The sequence below is a fragment of the Ranitomeya imitator genome, chromosome 2, assembly GCF_032444005.1.
Source record: "Ranitomeya imitator isolate aRanImi1 chromosome 2, aRanImi1.pri, whole genome shotgun sequence".
In the NCBI taxonomy this organism is placed as follows: domain Eukaryota; kingdom Metazoa; phylum Chordata; class Amphibia; order Anura; family Dendrobatidae; genus Ranitomeya; species Ranitomeya imitator.
The window spans coordinates 157,902,781-157,925,124 of record NC_091283.1 but is presented as its reverse complement, the minus strand read 5'-3'; the positions used below and the strand labels follow the sequence as shown (position 1 = coordinate 157,925,124).

Genomic DNA, 22,344 nt, shown 5'->3' with positions numbered 1-22,344 from the left:
CATTATTTCCTCTTATGAGTTCCCACTTGCTCAGGATTGATACATTGTATCCAGGGATGTAAATCTGAATTTGTGAATCGTTACATTGTATCCAGGAATGTAAATGGGAATATTTCTCCCCGAAAATCTGCTTGTGTCTCTCAGCATTTGCAGTGTGTGGTTGTTCTGCCATCATTGGTTGCTAGAAGACGCTCTCTTTCTCCCTTCCCTCCTCCCTTTTCTCTCTTTCTCTCTCTCTCTTCTCCTCTCCTCCCTGCTTCCATGGCCTTTGTAGCTGCCGAGCAATGTGCTTCTATATGACCAGGGGATCGGCATTCCTTCCCTGTCACAAGTGGAGAGCAGGTCATCTTCAGGAAGACCCTCTGTCTGGTCAGCACCTCCTTCTCTTCTGCTCCTTGAGAAGATCGCACAGGTCATTCTTCCTCAATAAGAAACATTGATTGCATGGAACTACCCCCTCTCTCTTCTGTCAAGACCCCTCCTAACTCCCTAAGGTGAGGCAAGGACAGCAATCTCAGACCACTAACCTCTTCCCTTTCTAGAAGCAAAATGGATTTCAAGACCAGAATGAAGATGCTGAGTAGCCCCTGATGTTTCACCGTACCAGCGGCGCCGGATTCAGGATGCAATCTCCTGTACCTTTACATTTCTGCTCTCTCCCACAAGAGTCTTCTTTTTCTTTTTTTGTTTTACCCCCATTGGTTGGTTGATGATATGGTTCCCGAGACCAGGAGTACTACAGACACCTGCTCCACTCCAAGACGTGGAGGCCTCCAATGCTTGCAGGATTGATTGACTCTCCAGCACAGCATGGGTCTTTGGTTGACAGGACAGTAATCCGTGCAGCCTATCTTGGGACCGTGACCTTCCTGGGGTGGGGGGCAGCTTACCCTGAGGAGCCCTCTGACCACCTCAGATCTTGTAAGGATTTCATGACCACGGAGGGAGGATGACCGACCACATGTAATGATGATGCTGGATCTTCAGGTAGGTGCATTGTATTATATGCTGTATTTTATGCATTTATTTTGCAGACATTATTTTTGTGGCTTATGTGAAAACATAGGAGTAGAGCGCTCAGCCTGGAAGTTTTCTATCGTTTGGAAATGTGAATGTTCGTTCCTAATTCTCCCGATATAGGAATAGGATTTATGGGTGGAAATTAACAACTTATTGCAATATGTGGTATGTTTTTATAAACCGTGGCTGGTGATGTCATCACTGGTGAGTAATATCTTCATCCTTAAAGGGAACCTGTCACCCCGAAAATCCCGGGTGAGGTAAGCCCACCGGCATCAGGGGCTTATCTACAGCATTCTGTAATGCTGTAGATAAGCCCCCGATGTAACCTGAAAAGGGAGAAAAAGACGTTAGATTATACTCACCAAGGGGCGGTCCCGCTGCTGGTCAGGTCGGATGGGCGTCTCCGGTCCGCTGCGGCGCCTCCTATCTTCTTTCCATGACGTCCTCTTCTGATCTTCAGCCACGGCTCCGGCGCAGGCGTACTTTGCTCTGCCCTCTTGAGGGCAGAGGCTAGTACTGCAGTGCGCAGGCGCCGGAAAGGTCAGAGGCTCGGCGCCTGCGCACTGCAGTACTTTGTCTGCCCTCAACAGGGCAGAGCAAAGTACGCCTGCGCCGGAGCCGTGGCTGAAGATCAGAAGAGTACGTCATGGAAAGAAGATGGGAGGCGCCGCAGTGGACCGGAGACGCCCATCCGACCTGACCAGCAGCGGGACCGCCCCTGGGTGAGTATAATCTAACGTCTTTTTCTCCTCTTTCAGGTTACATCGGGGGCTTATCTACAGCATTACAGAATGCTGTAGATAAGCCCCTGATGCCGGTGGGCTTACCTCACCCGGGATTTTCGGGGTGACAGGTTCCCTTTAAAGGGGAGCTCCATAGAAAACATTTCTTTTTTTTTAATAGTTCTTTTGCTTGTTTAAAAGCAGCTATTTTTTTTACTGAAGATGTGACTTATTGGTCTTGTGGGAGTTCCAGGGTGGTCATCCATTATTATTGGTGTTGACTTGCGTACCTCCGCTGCAAAAACGTCAGTCATTGCTGGATCATGGATTTCCAGAATGGACTTTTCCTTTTTAATGTGCAAACTGCATTAAATAATAAAAATGTACTTATTTAATTAGAGACTAATATTAAAGGGATTCTCCAGGATTTTTGGATTTTTTTCTAATTGGCACCACAGGTTGTGCTGCAGCTCGGCCTCAATCACTTTATTGAAGCTGGGCTGTATTACTGGATGTTTTCTAATTATGGCTTTTAACACGGGTCATATGTAGAAATGGTAAGTTTCGATGTCAGCTCTGGATGGCATCCTTATAGTCAGGGTATTGGAGGTGTCTATTATCATCTGATTGAAGCCTTGGTCTTCTCCGTCCTGATGGGGGCGCAATGCTCCAGTGCCTGGCTGTATAATTTATAAGATCTTTGTAATATATATTTGATGGGGGGAGGGGGGGGTGACACAAGGAATAATGGATGTCAAGGATAAATCAGGATTCCCTGGCAGGAGTCGGAGGTTCTTCAGATAATTTGGGCTGGGACTAGCTGCCAACCCCAGCTGTGTGCAGTGTTACCGGCAGACATGGCAAGTCTGGAGCCGCTGGCCTGGATGAAATGCCCGCTGGTCAGCCCTGGCGTTACTCTGCCAGGTTGTAGCTTTATTGGCAGAATAGAAATGAACGGTCTGTGAAGGGCTATTCCTATCTCACGCCGGGCCTGGCTCTGCTCATTAATAATAAATTACGGCCAGCTGGACAGTATGGCCGCATTGTGTGCGGAGAGCCGGAGGCCACTGCTGAGGATAAATGAAACCACACTGAAGGCCATAAGGAGATATCCAGGTAGTGATGTCACCAGACAGATACTCCATGTATGAGGCCACCATATGCAGGGAAGCCGATGATGATTGATGATGTCACTGCAATCAGTAAAGGCAATTGATTTCGCTTTCATACTTACAGTGACACCATCAATCTCCTCCGCTTTTAGTGATATCCTCAGTATGCTTCTCCACTTAGTATGACCTCCTCACACTGCCTCTAAGCTTATAATCATGTCATCACACTTCATTCCTGCTCAAAATTATACCATTAAACTGTTTACATGCTTCTGATGATGTCATCAATCCGTTCCATGCTTGGAATGATGTCACCTCACTGCTTATGTTATCAAACTGTTTTCCTGTAAGTGACATCATTGCACTGCCTAAAGTAGCATCTTCACACTCCTGCCTTGCTGGTAATGATGTCATCAGACTCCTGCCCTGCTGGTAATGATGTCATCAGACTCCTGCCCTGCTGGTAATGATGTCATCAGACTCCTGCCCTGCTGGTAATGATGTCATCAGACTCCTGCCCTGCTGGTAATGATGTCATCAGACTCCTGCCCTGCTGGTAATGATGTCATCAGACTCCTGCCCTGCTGGTAATGATGTCATCAGACTCCTGCCCTGCTGGTAATGATGTCATCAGACTCCTGCCCTGCTGGTAATGATGTCATCAGACTCCTGCCCTGCTGGTAATGATGTCATCAGACTCATGCCCCGCTGGTAATTTATATCATCAGACTCATGCCCCGCTGGTAATTTATATCATCAGACTCCTGCCCCGCTGGTAATGATATCATCAGACTCCTGCCCAGCTGGTAATTATGTCATCAGACTCCTGCCCTGCTGGTAATGATATCATCAGACTCCTGCCCAGCTGGTAATTATGTCATCAGACTCCTGCCCTGCTGGTAATGATGTCATCAGACTCCTGCCCAGCTGGTAATTTATATCATCAGACTCATGCCCCGCTGGTAATGATATCATCAGACTCCTGCCCAGCTGGTAATTATGTCATCAGACTCCTGTCCCTCTGGTAATGATGTCATCAGACTCCTGCCCTGCTGGTAATGATGTCATCAGACTCATGCCCCGCTGGTAATTTATATCATCAGAATCATGCCCCGCTGGTAATTTATATCATCAGACTCCTGCCCCGCTGGTAATGATGTCATCAGACTCCTGCCCAGCTGGTAATGATGTCATCAGACTCCTGCCCAGCTGGTAATTTATATCATCAGACTCCTGCTCGCTGGTAATTATGTCATCAGACCCCTGCCCTGCTGGTAATGATATCATCAGACTCCTGCCCAGCTGGTAATTATGTCATCAGACCCCTGTCCCTCTGGTAATGATGTCATCAGACTCCTGCCCCGCTGGTAATGATGTCATCAGACTCCTGCCCAGCTGGTAATGATGTCATCAGACTCCTGCCCAGCTGGTAATGATGTCATCAGACTCCTGCTCCGCTGGTAATTATGTCATCAGACCCCTGCCCTGCTGGTAATGATGTCATCAGACCCCTGTCCCTCTGGTAATGATGTCATCAGACTCCTGCTCCGCTGGTAATGATGTCCTCAGACTCATGCCCTGCTGGTAATGATATCATCAGACTCCTGCCCAGCTGGTAATGATGTCATCAGACCCCTGTCCCTCTGGTAATGATGTCATCAGACTCCTGCCCCGCTGGTAATGATGTCATCAGACTCCTGCTCCGCTGGTAATGATGTCATCAGACTCCTGCTCCGCTGGTAGTGATGTCATCTGACTCCTGCCTTGCATGTGATGATATAATTTTTTTTTTGCATTTGCCTGGGCCTGGGATGCAATTCTCTAGAAATGGTCAGAGAGCTGATGGGGCCTGGTGTCTACAGAGGGTTTGCTGCAGTGTGTCCTGTATTGGCAATCCTCTGTGAGCTGTATTCCTTCATTATAGCAATTAGAACAGCAGTGATTTGATGTATTCGGCCCATAGGGATCTTCCACCTAGCAACTGACCCCCATGATGTGTTTTAGGCTCTTTCAGGGATGAGAACCCTATTTTGTGTGTCCTGCTCCGGATGCGACTCCTGGTGTCCCCCACAGGGGGCGGTGGAGGCCTGCGTGCGCTGACACTGGAGTTGTATTTGGCAGCAGAGGACAATTAGTGCTGGGTTTTCTTGCTTCCGTTAATTACCGATGAGATCAGCTCCGCTCAATGCTGGAGCTGGCGTCTGGGCTTTATGTTCTGCTAGTAACAAGCTTAATGGCACCTGCCAGTGTGATAATGTGCCATGACTCAGGGGCATTATGGGAACAACATGAGGAATTCCTGAAAGTACCAAACGCATCCCATATACAGGAAGATCACGTCTGGGCACCGTCAGCGCACCCTGCCCCAGTTATACATCCGTGGAGTCCATTACTCCTCTACATGGTCATGTGGGGCTCTCCAGCACTGTGGAACTATAACTCCCAGCATGGCTGTACTGCACAAGACACATTCCACATCATGAAGTATTACTGACTTCATTATAAGATAATCCACGGGGCTGAGTCCTGCTGAGCTGTGTACCTAATCCTATCCTGTGTGATACTGCCTGCTGAGCCATGTATCTAATCATATCCTATGTAATACTGTCTGCTGAGCTGTGTACCTAATCCTATCCTGTGTGATACTGCCTGCTGAGCCATGTATCTAATCATATCCTATGTAATACTGTCTGCTGAGCTGTGTATCTAATCCTATCCTGTGTGATACTGAGCTGTGTATCTAATCATATCCTGTGTGGTACTGTCTGCTGAGCTGTGTATCTAATCCTGTCCTGTGTGATACTGTCTGCTGAGCCATGTATCTAATCATATCCTATGTAATACTGTCTGCTGAGCAGTGTATCTAATCCTGTCCTGTGTGATACTGACTGCTGAGCTGTGTATCTAATCCTGTCCTGTGTGATACTGTCTGCTGAGCCATGTATCTAATCATATCCTATGTAATACTGTCTGCTGAGCTGTGTACCTAATCCTATCCTGTGTGATACTGCCTGCTGAGCCATGTATCTAATCATATCCTATGTAATACTGTCTGCTGAGCTGTGTACCTAATCCTATCCTGTGTGATACTGCCTGCTGAGCCATGTATCTAATCATATCCTATGTAATACTGTCTGCTGAGCTGTGTATCTAATCCTATCCTGTGTGATACTGAGCTGTGTATCTAATCATATCCTGTGTGGTACTGTCTGCTGAGCTGTGTATCTAATCCTGTCCTGTGTGATACTGTCTGCTGAGCCATGTATCTAATCATATCCTATGTAATACTGTCTGCTGAGCTGTGTATCTAATCCTATCCTGTGTGATACTGAGCTGTGTATCTAATCATATCCTGTGTGGTACTGTCTGCTGAGCTGTGTATCTAATCCTGTCCTGTGTGATACTGTCTGCTGAGCCATGTATCTAATCATATCCTATGTAATACTGTCTGCTGAGCAGTGTATCTAATCCTGTCCTGTGTGATACTGACTGCTGAGCTGTGTATCTAATCCTATCCTGTGTGATACTGAGCTGTGTATCTAATCATATCCTGTGTGGTACTGTCTGCTGAGCTGTGTATCTAATCCTGTCCTGTGTGATACTGTCTGCTGAGCCATGTATCTAATCATATCCTATGTAATACTGTCTGCTGAGCTGTGTATCTAATCCTATCCTGTGTGATACTGAGCTGTGTATCTAATCATATCCTGTGTGGTACTGTCTGCTGAGCTGTGTATCTAATCCTGTCCTGTGTGATACTGTCTGCTGAGCCATGTATCTAATCATATCCTATGTAATACTGTCTGCTGAGCAGTGTATCTAATCCTGTCCTGTGTGATACTGACTGCTGAGCTGTGTATCTAATCCTATCCTGTGTGATACTGTCTGCTGAGCCTTGTATCTAATCCTATCCTGTGTGATACTGTCTGCTGAGCCGTGTATCTAATCCTATCCTGTGTGATACTGTCTGCAGAGCTGTGTATCTAATCCTATCATGTGTGATACTGCCTGCTGAGCTGTATATCTAATCCTCTCCTGTGATCATGTCTGCTAAGCCGTGTATCTAAACCTATCCTGTCTGCTGAGCCGTGTTTTTAACCTATCCTGTGTGATACTAATTGCTGAGCCATGTATCTAATCCTATCCTGTGTGATACTGCCTGCTGAGCCGTGTATCTAATCCTATCCTGTGTGATACTGTCTGCTGAGCGAACGTACCTATGTCTCCAGTGTGTGAGTTTGAATGTTTTTCCCCTTTTATACTAATGTGTCCACAAGGTGGCGCTGTGGTCTCATGAGTCCTCTAGTCAGTATCTGTATACACTGCTGGTGTTGGTCCCTGTGTGTGAGGCACAAGACCCCTCAGGACACTGATCACATACTGCACTCTGACAGTAGCACAGGTTTTATAATAATAATCTATATTCCGCAGCGCTTTACAGGTTACACACATTATCGTCTCTGTCCCCGTTGGGGCTCACAATCTAAATGCCCTATCAGTATGTCTTTGGAATGTGGGAGGAAACCGGAGTACCCGGAGGAAATCCACGCAAACTCGGAGAGAACATACAAACTCTTTGCAGATATTGTCCTTAGTGGGGCTTGAACCCAGGACTCCAGCGCTGCAAGGCTGCTGTGCTATCCACTGCGCCACCGTGCTACCCCATAATAATAGTCTTACTGGTCCACAGCACTTTGCTGTCCTTACATGTGGCCACGTTGTCTGATGACCGAGCCGCTACGTCCATAGGCGAGATGCAGAACCAGGCGACTAAGAAAAGACGGAATATAAGGCTATGTGCACACGTTGCAAATTTAATGCATTTTTGTTGCATTTTTTTCTGCACGGCTTTGTGACAAAACCTGATGCCGCAAAGTGATTTGATGCAGAAAATAATCTGCAGGATGTCAGTTCTCTGCATTTTTGCACTGAGTTTTTCACCATTCACTTCACTCAAATCAATCAAAAATGTGGCAAAAACGCACGATTTTGCAGCTGCATTTTTCCTGCCAATAGATGCTGAAATTTTACTCAGCGTGTGCACATAGCCTAATGATTAACAAGTCGACGGATGAGGGCGATGCTGACAATCTTGTGTCTTTGTGTCAGCGATGCAACATCGTTTGCATTTCTTATAAGTCCTTCTGCAGAAATTGAACTTTGCTGATTACTGTTCTGTATTGTGACTAATTTGTCAGTAAAAGTTGTGAAAGTTTCCATTGTTATACCGCTCAAGGAGCTCATGGTGCTAAATTTATACTGAGGCGCCCACTCATCCTGCCGCCTCCTGGATAATCCAATAACTATGTCCCCACGGAAGCCTCTTAGCTGAATATTGGGTCAGAACGTGCAGTGAATGTGCTTTATCACTGCAGGCTTGTGATTACATTGCACCTGTACATTAGAAGGAGAAAGATTGTGTGCTTGAGGAAGGGACTCGTGGTCCAGACTTGTTGAGGAAGGAACCTCAGCAACACAAAAGAAAATGAGACTGTAGGTCTTGCTCCAGTGATAGTTTATTTTGATCTGGCAAGGAGTCAAGAACAGACCTGGTCCAACGTTTCGATCGGGAGCGGTCTTTGTCAAGGACATCTGTTGCGGGAAATCAGGAAATGCAGCAGGAAAGTCAGGAATCAGGAAACGTGACAGGCAGGGTATTAAGCCCCCGTCACACATAGCGAGATCGCTAGCGAGATCGCTGCTGAGTCACAAGTTTTGTGACGCAACAGCGACCTCAGTAGCGATCTCGCTATGTGTGACACGTACCAGCGATCAGGCCCCTGCTGTGAGATCGCTGGTCGTGTTGGAATGGCCTGGGCCATTTTTTGATCGTTGAGGTCCCGCTGGGTAGCACACATCGCTGTGTTTGACACCTTACCAACGACCTCGTTGACAGGACGTCCCATTGAATCGTCATGAAATAGCATCGTTCTACAGGTCGCTACAGGTCGCCGCATCGCTGCTGCGTCGTTGGGGAGATCTCACTGTTTGACATCTCACCAGCGACCACATAGCGACGCAGCAACGATCCCTGACAGGTCGTATCGTTGTCAGGATCGCTTTAGCGTCGCTATGTGTGACGGGGCCTTAAGTCCTGCTTGCCCACTTTCCTGATTCCCGGCTCCAGCTCCACACAAGTCCTCCTTGACATGAAAGACCTCTTACGATTTACGTTATTGCTTTACTAGATTTCTGCCTACCTGCACCCGCAACAGATGTCCTTGACAATGACAGCTCCCAGTCAAAACATTAGACCATGTCTGTTTTTGACTCCTTGCCAGAGCAAAATAAACCATCACTTTAACAAGACCTACAGTCTAATTTTCTTTTGTGGTGCTAAGGTTCCTTCCTCTACATTGTACCTGTAGTTATGCTGAGACTTTTTTTTTGATCAGACACATTTTTTTATTAGGCAATCGAAATAATACAAATAATATTCATTACAATTTGCATACAACTCCAATAACATTTTTCTTATAACAACTTAACCCCATTCCCTCCCCCCTTCCCCCTTAGAGACCCGCCAAAAGCCGACCGATCTTCATCATCCTATAGATTGTAAACCATGCTCCCAAAACCCACCCAAGATACCCTAGAGCTCACAAGTTCGGGCCCACCCCCTTAGCTCAAGTAAAGCCAAGGTTGTCCAGTTTCTGCCTTTTAGTGTATATACTTCTCTCCAAAGAAAGAATGTGGTCCACCTGCGCCAGAAAATCTCCCCTCGTCGGAGGCTCTTTCCTAATCCAAAACTTGGCGATCAATTTCCTGGCAATAAATAACAACCTAGCAGTAACAATTTTAAGTGTATTGTCAATTGCTATCTCCTCCACATACCCCAAAATACAAACCAGGGGATGTCTGGGAACAGTGCAATTATATACCACCTCAATTCTATTTAATACTACTATCCAAAAGGAGGACAGTCTAGGGCATAACCACATCATATGAAGAATACCTGCCTCAGATTATGGGCACCTAGGACACTGCGAGTCAGGCCTCATCCCAGCCTTGAATAATAAATTGGGCGTTCTATAGGCCCTATGAATCTACTATATAATTGTCTAAGGGTCATTTCCGTCTTTCTGTCTGTCCTTCTTTCTGTCACGGACATTCATTGGTCGCGGCCTCTGTCTGTCCCGGAAATCCAAGTCGCTGATTGGTCGCGGCAAAACAGCCACGACCAATCAGCGATGGGCACAGTCCGGAAGAAAATGGCCGCTCCTAACTCCCCGCAGTCAGTGCCCGGCGCCCGCATGCTCCCCTCCACTCACCGCTAACACAGGGTTAATGCCGGCGGTAACGGACCGCGTTATGCCGTGGGTAACGCACTCCGTTACCGCCGCTATTAACCCTGTGTGTCCCCAACCTTTTACTATTGATGCTGCCTATGCGGCATCAATAGTAAAAAAAATAAAAATGTAATGTTAAAAATAATAAAAAAACAAAAAACCTGCTATACTCACCCTCCGTTGTCCGCTGAGCCGCTCGCGCCTGCCGCCATCTTCCGTTCCCAGCGATGCATTGCAAAATTACCCAGAGGACTTAGTGGTCTCGCAAGACCGCTAAGTCACCTGGGTAATTTTGCAATGCATCCTGGGAATGGAAGATGGAGGCAGCCGCGTTCCTGTCACTGGAGCTCCGCTGGATCCCAGGAGGTGAGTATATAACTATTTTTTATTTTAATTATTTTTTTAACAGGGATATGGTGCCCACATTGCTATATACTACGTGGGCTGTGTTACATACCGCGTGACTCTGTGCTGTATACTACATAGGCAGTGTTATATACTCCATGGGCTGTGCTATATACTACGTGGCTCTGTGCTGTATACTACGTGGCTCTGTGCTGTATACTACGTGACTGGGCAATATACTACGTAACTGGGCAATATACTACGTGACTGGGCAATATACTACGTGACTGGGCAATATACTATGTGGCTGGGCAATATACTACGTGGCTGGGCAATATACTACGTGACTGGGCAATATACTACGTGACTGGGCAATATACTACGTGACTGGGCAATATACTACGTGACTGGGCAATATACTACGTGGCTGAGCAATATACTACATGGCTGGGCAATATACTACGTGGCTGGGCAATATACTACATGGCTCTGTGCTGTATACTCCGTCGCTGGGCAATATACTACATGACTGGGCAATATACTACGTGGCTGGGCAATATACTACGTGACTGGGCAATATACTACGTGACTGGGCAATATACTACGTGACTGGGCAATATACTACGTGACTGGGCAATATAGTACGTGGCTGAGCAATATACTACGTGGCTGGGCAATATACTACGTGGCTGGGCAATATACTACATGGCCCTGTGCTGTATACTCCGTCGCTGGGCAATATACTACATGACTGGGCAATATACTACGTGACTGGGCAATATACTATGTAACTGAGCAATATACTATGTAACTGGGCAATATACTACGTGACTGGGCAATATACTGCGTGGCTGGGCAATATACTACGTGGCTGGGCAATATACTACGTGACTGGGCAATATACTACGTGACTGGGCAATATACTACATAACTGGGCAATATACTACGTAACTGGGCAATATACTACGTAACTGGACAATATACTACGTGGCTGGGCAATATACTACGTGGCTGGGCAATATACTACGTAGCTGGGCAATATACTACGTGTCTGTGCTGTGTACTACGTGGCTGGGCAATATACTACGTGGCTGGGCAATATACTACGTGACTAGGCAATATACTACGTGACTGGGCAATATACTACGTGACTGGGCAATATACTATGTAGCTGGGCAATATACTACGTGGCCGCGCAATATACTACGTGGCCGGGCAATATACTACGTGACTGGGCAATATACTACGTGACTGGGCAATATACTACGTGACTGGGCAATATACTATGTGGCTGGGCAATATACTACGTGGCCGGGCAATATACTACGTGACCGGGCAATATACTATGTAGCTGGGCAATATACTACGTGACTGGGCAATATACTACGTGCCTGTGCTATATACTACGTCGCTGGCCAATATACTACGTTGCTGGGCAATATACTACGTGGCCGGGCAATATACTACGTGACTGGGCACTATACTACGTGACTGGGCAATATACTATGTAGCTGGGCAATATACTACGTGACTGGGCAATATACTACGTGCCTGTGCTATATACTACGTCGCTGGCCAATATACTACGTTGCTGGGCAATATACTACGTGGCCGGGCAATATACTACGTGACTGGGCACTATACTACGTGACTGGGCAATATACTATGTAGCTGGGCACTATACTACGTGGCTGGGCAATATACTACGTGGCTGGGCAATATACTACGTGACTGGGCAATATACTATGTAGCTGGGCAATATACTACGTGACTGGGCAATATACTACGTGGCTGGGCAATATACTACGTGACCGGGCAATATACTACGTGACCGGGCAATATACTACGTCACTGGGCAATATACTACGTGACTGGGCAATATACTACGTGTCTGTGCTATATACTACGTCGCTGGCCAATATACTATGTTGCTGGGCAATATACTACGTGGCTGGGCAATATACTACGTGGCTGGGCAATATAATACGTGACTTGGCAAAATACTACGTGGGCTGTGCAATATACTATGTGGCTGGGCAATATACTACGTGGCTGGGCAATATACTACGTGACTGGGCAATATACTACGTGGCTGGGCAATATACTACGTGGCTGGGCAATATACTACGTGACCGGGCAATATACTACGTCACTGGGCAATATACTACGTGACTGGGCAATATAGTAACATAGTAACATAGTTAGTAAGGCCGAAAAAAGACATTTGTCCATCCAGTTCAGCCTATATTCCATCATAATAAATACCCAGATCTACGTCCTTCTACAGAACCTAATAATTGTATGATACAATATTGTTCTGCTCCAGGAAGACATCCAGGCCTCTCTTGAACCCCTCGACTGAGTTCGCCATCACCACCTCCTCAGGCAAGCAATTCCAGATTCTCACTGCCCTAACAGTAAAGAATCCTCTTCTATGTTGGTGGAAAAACCTTCTCTCCTCCAGACGCAAAGAATGCCCCCTTGTGCCCGTCACCTTCCTTGGTAATATACTACGTGTCTGTGCTATATACTACGTCGCTGGCTAATGTACTACGTTGCTGGGCAATATACTACGTGGCTGGGCAATATACTACGTGGCTGGGCAATATAATACGTGGCTTGGCAAAATACTACGTGGGCTGTGCAATATACTACGTGGCTGGGCAATATACTACGTGGCTGGGCAATATACTACGTGACTGGGCAATATACTACGTGGCTGGGCAATATACTATGTGGACATGCATATTCTAGAATACCCGATGCGTTAGAATTGGGCCACCATCTAGTTACAAATAATTGCGACAGCCTCCCCGGTTCACTCATAGAAATCCTAGGCACGTACTCTAAAATTGATTCCCATTTATCTTGATCAATTTCTCCCAATTCCGCTTCCCATATGCTGAGACTTTTAGTTCAACAGAATTCATTGCCCACTTCTTACAAGCTGCTTCTCCACCCTCTCCATGTATACTGAACCATTTAGCTGCTTCTTAAAGTTTATGGAGAGGGGAGTTGAGGAGGATAGAAGAGCAGATTGAGAAGCAGAAAGACTGACTATGCTGCTGCTTTCTAGTGGGTGTTTTATCTCGCCCCAATGCTGAATTCTTACATCATTGCTGTCAAAAGCTGTCCTGGCTTATTTGGCACCTAAAGGGTGCTGCTTGAATGTTCTATATATGGAATTTCTGATTCCTAAACCTGAGATTTCCTTCAGATTAGCACATTCCGTCCATTGTCTGAGACAAGGATCTCTTGGCACCCACTGCTCTCGAGGACCGGAAGAGGGGAAGAGTTTACGGCCTATAATGTCTGCTGTTATATGGTGATTGTGACATCACTCCCCTGTGATGATGAGGGCATTAGATTGTCAGCTCTGTGGGTGCAGTGGTGACTGCACAGTATAGTAGTATTCAAGAAAAAAGAGAACAAACAAACCGAACTGATGCCCAAATAATAAATTTAAATAGAATTTATTTGTGACGGAATATATATATATATATTTACACCAAATGGTAGGGGGAAAAGAAACCAAAAAAGGGGGCGCTATACCAAGGAGACAGAGCAATATTGTAAACACAGTCCTGGAGTGGTCACATAATAATGTGGTACAAAAACGGTAAATAAATAAATATATGCCACCAAACACAGAACTTAAGGCAGAAATAATGAAATATAAAATGTATATACACCCAAAAAATGGATGGATATGATGATAAACCAATAGAGTGTACAGGAATACACCCGTACAAATTGCCTGAAGTATGCTTAAAGGCTAAAGTGCATATAATAACTGCCAGATGCAGTGAAGGATATGTGTATATATGTATATACCAAGGAAAGTGCAAAAGTGCGGCCAGTATATCAACATAAGGTGCAAAAAAAGTTTTTTGGTTTCTTTTCCCCCTACCATTTGGTGTAAATATATATATATATATATATATATATATATATATATATATATATATATTCCTTCACAAATAAATTCTATTTAACTTTATTATTTGGGCATCAGTTCGGTTTGTTTCTCTTTTTTCTTGTGTATGATTTCCGATTTGTCCGTTACAACGTCCATATTGGGTTACATATGATATTTAGATTTTGAACAAAATATTTCATTTCTGTTGATAGTGTTTTACAAAGTGACTGAATTATCTATGTATACCTTGCCTTGAGTTTTTCATTTAGTATAGTAATATTGCGGCTCTGGTCAGCGGGCAGTTAAAGGGATCTAAACGAGTAAATTTCTCACTTTGCAGTTTCCGATTACCAGAGCGGCACAGAATCCTGCTCGCTCCAGAGAAACTAGGTCAGATGTTGGCATCATAGCCGGTCTGCCGCCGGATCTGTCAGCTGGGTGTCTGACATAGGGGGCTCGTTAGTGAGAGAAGGGGGTGGCAATCTGACACTTTGGAGGCAAGCTGATGTTTTACAGGATATAATGAGAAATTGCTTATAGGGAAACTCCATCCTCCCCAATTTCACTGAGAGGTGATAACATCAGATTCCGAGCCTGAGCGTCCTCAGATGTTTCCCTCTCTCATGGCACCTGCAGTGAGGACCCTTGACAGTCAATGACACTTAAGATGAGTGGGCTCAGAGGTGGGGTGTGGATGCCCGGAGTGGTAGGGATGTTTTTGACCTGTGGGAGTAGGGTTAGCCGATGTTCCTCTTATAGTGTTTGGCTTTAGTCATCAGATTCTGCATGGATTTCTGCAGATTTGATGATGACGTGTGAGCTAAGCTTCAGGCGGGATATTCAGGCCTACTGTACGTATAGTATCACAGCGGCATAGTGTAAGAATAGATGGGTGGGAGTCCTGTTGGGACTGGACTTGTCCTCTTCCCTGGTCACGGAGTCCTGTTGGGACTGGACTTGTCCTCTTCCCTGGAAACGGAGTCCTGCTGGGACTGGACTTGTCCTCTGCCCTGGTCACGGAGTCCTCCTGGGACTGGACTTGTCCTCTTCCTTGGTCACAGAGTCTTGCTGGGACTGGACTTGTCCTCTTCCCTGGTCACGAAGTCCTGTTGGGACTGGACTTGTCCTCTGCCCTGGTCACGGAGTCCTGTTGGGACTGGACTTGTCCTCTTCCCTGGTCACGGAGTCCTGCTGGGACTGGACTTAAATAAATAATATTTTTATATAGCGCTAACATATTCCGCAGCACTTTACAGTTTGCACACATTATCATCGCTGTCCCCGATGGGGCTCACAATCTAAATTCCCTATCAGTATGTCTTTGGAATGTGGGAGGAAACCGGAGTACCCGGAGGAAACCCACGCAAACACGGAGAGAACATACAAACTCCTTGCAGATGTTGTCCAGGGTGGGATTAGAACCCAGGACCCCAGCGCTGCAAGGCTGCAGTGCTAACCTTTGAGCCACCCTGCTGCCCATACTTCTCCTCTTCCCTGGTCACGGAGTCCTGCTGGGACTGGACTTGTCCTCTTCCCTGGTCACGGAGTCCTGCTGGGACTGGACTTGTCCTCTTCCCTGGTCACGGAGTCCTGCTGGGACTAGACTTGTCCTCTGCCCTGGTCACGGAGTCCTGCCGGGACTGGACTTGTCCTCTTCCCTGGTCACGGATTCCTGCTGGAACTGGACTTGTCCTCTTCCCTGGTCACAGAGTCTTGCTGGGACTGGACTTGTCATCTGCCCTGGTCACGGAGTCCTGCTGGGACTGGACTTGTCCTCTTCCGTGGTCACGGATTCCTGCTGGGACTGGACTTGTCCTCTTCCCTGGTCACGGAGTCCTGCTGGGACTGGACTTGTCCTCTTCCCTGGTCACGGAGTCCTGCTGGGACTGGACTTGTCCTCTTCCCTGGTCACGGAGTCCTGCTGGGACTGGACTTGTCCTCTTCCCTGGTCACAAGACCATGACCAGGAGGACCCTTATGCTAGAGATAAGTGAGCGTATTAAATTCGATCTGATTCTCATCCAGAAAAGTGGGATTGTTTTTTCTCACTTGCTGTACGTGTAAAATCATGTGTTTTATTCTGCAGCTATTACTCTTTTACAGTTTCCTGTGTTACAGAATTGTAATGTATCCGTAGATCTGATGCCATACTGATGGTCTGTCTAGCAACTAATTTTTTTTTCTCGCACCCATCTGATTTCGTAGTGAAATCGTAGCATGCTGTGATTTTTTTTTCTTATGCCGACTACAGCAGAGAAAATAAATGCAGATCTGCACTGCCGCACTGAGTAAGGCTACTTTCACACTTCTGTCAGTGCGGGCCCGTCACAATGCGTCGGGCCGACGTACCGACGGACGATGTGAAAATAACTGCACGACGTGGGAAGCGGATGCAGTTTTTCAACGCATCCGCTGCCCATTCTGCAGTCCGCATGCGCTGTTGAAAATGGCGGACGCGACACACAAGAAAAACGTTACATGTAACGTTTTCTTGTGCCGGCGGACCGCCAAAACACGACGGATCCGTCGCATGCGACGTGTGGCTATACGTCACAATGCGTCGCTAATGCAAGTCTGTGGAGAAAAAAAACGCATCCTGCAGGCAACTTTGCAGGATGCGTTTTTTTCTCCAAAATGACGCATTGCGACGGAGGCCAAACGATGGAAGTGTGAAAGTAGCCTATGATTGTTCAGTGCACTTGTCCGAGTTATCCACTTGTGTGAGCGAGCTCTTATAGAGCGTCTGTTTGTGCACGTGCTCTGCCGTACTAGTGAAAGTCTGTGGCCTGGGCCAGGGGAGCTGCTCCCCGCACTGCCAGAGACTAGCCGCTCATTGCTTGGACCCCTGGAGACGGGCGCCCCCTTTATTTACTGACTGCAAGACCTGGGCAGTCAGAAGTTTAATGGATGGACAGAATGCACAAGTATACGTGTGCGGCACTGAGCTGCATCCAACTCCTTGTAGCTAAGGTCTTGCAGGCATCGCGGTAAAAAGCGCAGCATGTTCATTAATTTTGCGGATTTTTTGCGGCTTTCCCACTATATTATTGCATTGGGAACCTCCGGAAAAATTCGCAAAAAAAAAGCACCAAAAACGCGAGAAAAACGCATGCGGATTTCTTGCCGAAAATGTCCGGTTTTACTCAGGAAATTTCAGCAAGAAATCCTGAATGTGTGCACATAGCCTGATGAGAGTTGTAGTTTAGCAACAGGGTGGAGCAGCTCCTCTCCACAGGGCCCCGGTCACATGACAGGTGCACTTTAATGATTGCAAAGAGGAATTACCCCTTTAAGTCATTGTCTAGTTTTCTCATTGGGGAGGAGAGAGAGAGAAGGGTTAAATTATCTGTAGCTCAGAGTAAAAATGTATGAGGTCAGACATCCATAAAGCTGCAGCTGACACAATGTATCCCAGCCCTGAGATAACTGCTTCCTCTAGTCCCTGTGGATGGCAGTAATGCACCATTCCTTCACAGTCAGTCTATCTGTTGTCCTCCTTCCCTCCATCTGTAAAGAGTAAAAAAGGGGAGAAAACAGCAGAATTCACAGTTCACACCTCTCTCCATGTTGTATGCTCAGGAACTCCCCCCTTTCTGATCCCTCTGGATGGGACCTTCCTGTTATTGTCAGGCAGGAAGTATAGCAAATAGGTCAGAGCCAAGTGTGTGGGGGGGGGGAGGAAGGGATGTGCCGTCCATTCCTTTCTGGAGACAAGATAAGGGTGGTTTATGTGTAGGAACCAGACAAAATAATCCGTGTCCTTAGTATACAGAAAGAAGGACTCTGCCAGCAGAATTTCTTTTTGGGAACTGGTTCTGACCCTGCACCAACTTCCTGCAGTGCCGACCCCAGCGGGCGGTCAACGTCTCCATAGGATGATGTGGGGGCCCCGGGCCCCAGCTAAGTACAGATCAGGAGTCATTAAGACACTTTTACAGGGGAAGTCAGACTAGAGTCTGTGATGACACCACTATGGCCCCGATCCATGTGGACTGGAGTGATGTAATAAATGTGTCACATCGCTGCCGTGAGACTGTCGCTGGGAACATTTCTGGTCTGATCTGGGCCACTATTGTGGCACAAGCTATAATGAATTTGTTGAGGAGCTTTCGTCAGGCCGGTCCTGCCCCAGCACCAATCACTTGGCAAAGCTGGAAGAGATTGCCATAATAATACAGAAGGCATTTTTCTTTTTCTTTTTAAAAAAAAAAAAACAAACATTTAAAGTAGCTTTATGCCAGAATTCTGACAAAGTTCTCCATGAATCGGGGCCAATATACCCCATTGTGTTAGGCTATGTGCACACGTTGCGGATTCGTGTGCAGATTTTTCCGCACAGTTTTTGAAAAATCCGCACTGTGTTTTACCTGCGGATTACCCGCAGATTTACCGCTGATTTTGTGCGTTTTCTGTGGGGATTTCACCTGTGGTTTTACACCTGCGGATTCCTATTGAGGAGCAGGTGTAAAACGCTACGGAATCCGCACAAAGAATTGACATGCTGCGGAAAATGCAACATAGCGTTTCCACACAGTATTTTCTGCACCATGGGCACAGCGGATTTGGTTTTCCATAGGTTTGCAGGTTAACATGATGGAAAACTGGCAGGCAAATCCGCAACGTGTGCACATAGCCTCAGGCTACGATCATACTGCAGAGCCTCTGATTAGCCTGTGGATTCTTCTGGTGCCAATTGTGTGTGGGCCTCTTCTTGCACAAGTGACATTTTTTTTCTACTCCCAGGCTGCGTGCCCACAATCAGTAATACTGGCCGTTCTGGGCGCAGTGTATTTTCGCTGCGTCCAAGATGCAGCGTTGTGCAGTACAAGCACAGTGGATGGGATTAATAGAACTCCCGTGCCCACTGTGCTTTTCTACGCTGCGTAAGATCATCTGTGGTGCGAGTTTCCGAGCTGCAGCATGTCAATGTCTCTTATGGGAACACTAAGTCTTCTGTAAATGTGCAGTTAAAAAACCAAGCTCATGCATTGTAAGTGCGTTTATGCAGGTGTTTTTAGCCTGGTTTAACCTAATAAATAAATAATAATAATTATTATTATTTATTTATATAGCACCATTAATTCCATGGTGCTGCACATGAGAAAGGGGTTACGTAATAAATAAATAATTTTAAAAGATGACCCTATTTTTGATAACCAGCCAAGGTAAAGCAGACAGCTTCAGGTTTTTATTATCAGTCTGAGATGGTCCCTGGTTATTGAGCTTTTCCCAGCCTAAAAATACAAGCCCACAGCCATCCCAGAATTGGCACATCACATTAGGTGCACCAATTCTGGCGCATCGCTTTAAGTGCACCAATTCTGGTGCTTTGCCTGGCTCCTCATGAGTGCCCTGGTGCGGTGGCAATCGGGGTAATAGTATTTGTCAGAAATCACAGCTGCCATCAAGCACTGAGGTAAGTAATGGACAGGTATCTATCAGACACCCCCATTACTAACCCGGTAATAAAAAATAAAACACACACACTGAAAAAAAAACCACTTTATTTGAGTACAGACTCCCCCACACTATCCCTCGTGCACCAATTTATTGATAAAATTAAAAAAAATTCCATGCAGGTCCACCGTAATCCGACCAATTTTTTATAGTAATCCAGGAAAGGATACCTGAAAAACAGAGAAATAAAAACAGATAGTCACTCCTTCACCAATTTATTACCCACAATGTTCCCACGTAGCTCCACCATGGTCCACGTTCCCCAAATCCTTCCCCAGCGACTGTGACTAGCAGTAAAGTGACCGCTATTCACAGGTCCCGGGTACTGGCGACAACACCCATCTGAGGCAGCGGGAGCCAGCGACGATGATGAGCGTGGTCAGTACCCGGGACCTGTGAATAGCGGTCACTTTACTGCTAGTCACAGTCGCCCGAGCAGGATTTGGGTCACGAGGACTATGGGGGAGCTTTGTGGGAACATTTTGGGTAATAAATTGGTGAACGATGGACTGTCTATTGTTGTTTTTTTCTGCTTTTCAGGTATCCTTTTTTGGGTGACTTCAGATTCGGTGGTTTACTTAAGACATGCTTGTTTTTTTTTTATCAATGAATTGGTAAACGAGGGATAATGTGGGAGAGTCTATATTCAAACAAAGTGTTTTGGTTTTTTTGTGTGGTGGTGGGTGGTGTCTGAGAGATACCTGTCCATTACTAACCTCAGGACTTGATGCCAGTTGTGATTTTTGACAAATCACCACTCTTGTCGACCCCAACTGCCATTACCCCGATTGCCACTAGGGCAATTGGGAATAGCCGAGCACAACGCCAAAATTGGCGCATCTAATACGATGCCCCAATTCTGGGGCGGCTGAGGGCTGCTATTTTTAGTATGGGAAGGACCCAATAACCAAGGACCTTCCCAGCCTGATAATATAAGCCCGCAGCGGTCTGCTTTACCTTCTCTGGTTATCGAAACTAGGGGGGAACCCAACATAATTTTTTTGGTTTATTTATTAGGATCATTCATGTATTTTAAATTACACGCACATGGCACTAATTATATATCTCACAGATATCTATTTATTTTTCTATCGAATCTATCTACCTCATATCCATCTTTTTTTGCACATCTAATCTAACATACCAGAGAGAGACAAAAAACATATACTGCAAAAATGCTAGGAAAAATGCTAGTGAGCTGAGTCGTCATGTGGAAATTCAACTGCGCCAAAGCCTGAGATAATATTGATCGTGGGAACGTACCGTTATTTTTCTTATGTTGTGTATTGAATCCTATCATGTGCAATACCATCAGATAAGCTGTGTATCTCCCCTGCTGTGTCATACTGACTGCTGAGCTGTGTATCTAATCCTATCCTGTGTGATACTGCCTGCTGAGCCGTGTATCTAATCCTATCCTGTGTGATGCTGTCTGCTGAGCCGTGTATCTAATCCTATCCTGTGTGATACTGCCTGCTGAGCCGTGTATCTAATCCTATCCTGTGTGATACTGTCTGCTGAGCCGTGTATCTAATCCTATCCTGTGTGATACTGTCTGCTGAGCCGTGTATCTAATCCTGTCCTGTGTGATACTGACTGCTGAGCTGTGTATCTAATCCTATCCTGTGTGATACTGTCTGCTGAGCTGTGTATCTAATCTTATACTGTGTGATACTGTCTGCTGAGCCGTGTATCTAATCCTATCCTGTGTGATACTGTCTGCTGAGCTGTGTATCTAATCCTATCCTGTGTGATACTGACTGCTGAGCTGTGTATCTAATCCTATCCTGTGTGATACTGTCTGCTGAGCTGTGTATCTAATCCTATCCTGTGTGATACTGTCTGCTGAGCTGTGTATCTAATCCTATCCTGTGTGATACTGGCTGCTGAGCTGTGTATCTAATCCTATACTGTGTGATACTGGCTGCTGAGCTGTGTATATAATCCTATCCTGTGTGATACTGACTGCTGAGCTGTGTATCTAATCCTATACTGTGTGATACTGGCTGCTGAGCTGTGTATATAATCCTATCCTGTGTGATACTGACTGCTGAGCTGTGTATCTAATCCTATCCTGTGTGATACTCTCTAATGCCTCTGTTACACAAAGATTTGATATTGTCACGTGCCCACCCTGGATGCCATGTTGTGGAAGTGACAGACTTGCCAGGTAATGACCCTGCAGTTGGGACTCTGACCTGTGAGTTTTTCTGCCCCCTCGCTCCATTGTTTCTAGCCCTCTGTCACTTTCACATCCTCAGAGGAACATGTCCAGGGTCTTCTTGATCCACTGATGTTGGTGATTGTTTATTTTAGTATCTGCTATGACCTCTTGCCCACACTGAGTGCGTTTTGCGTGTTTCTCTGTCTCCATGTTTTTCCGTGTGTTGAAGAACGGAAATGAGGGTTTCCTGTGAGGAGTTGAGGTAAAGATCTGCTTACAAGTTATCAGTTCACTACTCTTCCTGTATTTTTTG

At 46.1% G+C, this 22,344-nt stretch overlaps 1 protein-coding gene across 4 annotated transcripts in view; it reads left to right on the top strand.

The window, feature by feature from the left end:
• The first annotated feature begins 255 nt into the window (after window positions 1-255).
• Window positions 256-22,344, top strand: part of RALGDS (ral guanine nucleotide dissociation stimulator) — a 103,877-nt gene continuing 81,788 nt past the window's right edge. For all 4 annotated transcript variants that reach the window (XM_069747606.1, XM_069747604.1, XM_069747603.1 and 1 more), the window contains exon 1: window positions 256-987. In XM_069747606.1, the coding sequence (XP_069603707.1) occupies window positions 967-987 (21 nt within the window). In that variant the 5' untranslated portion in view covers window positions 256-966. The remainder of the gene's footprint in view (window positions 988-22,344) is intronic.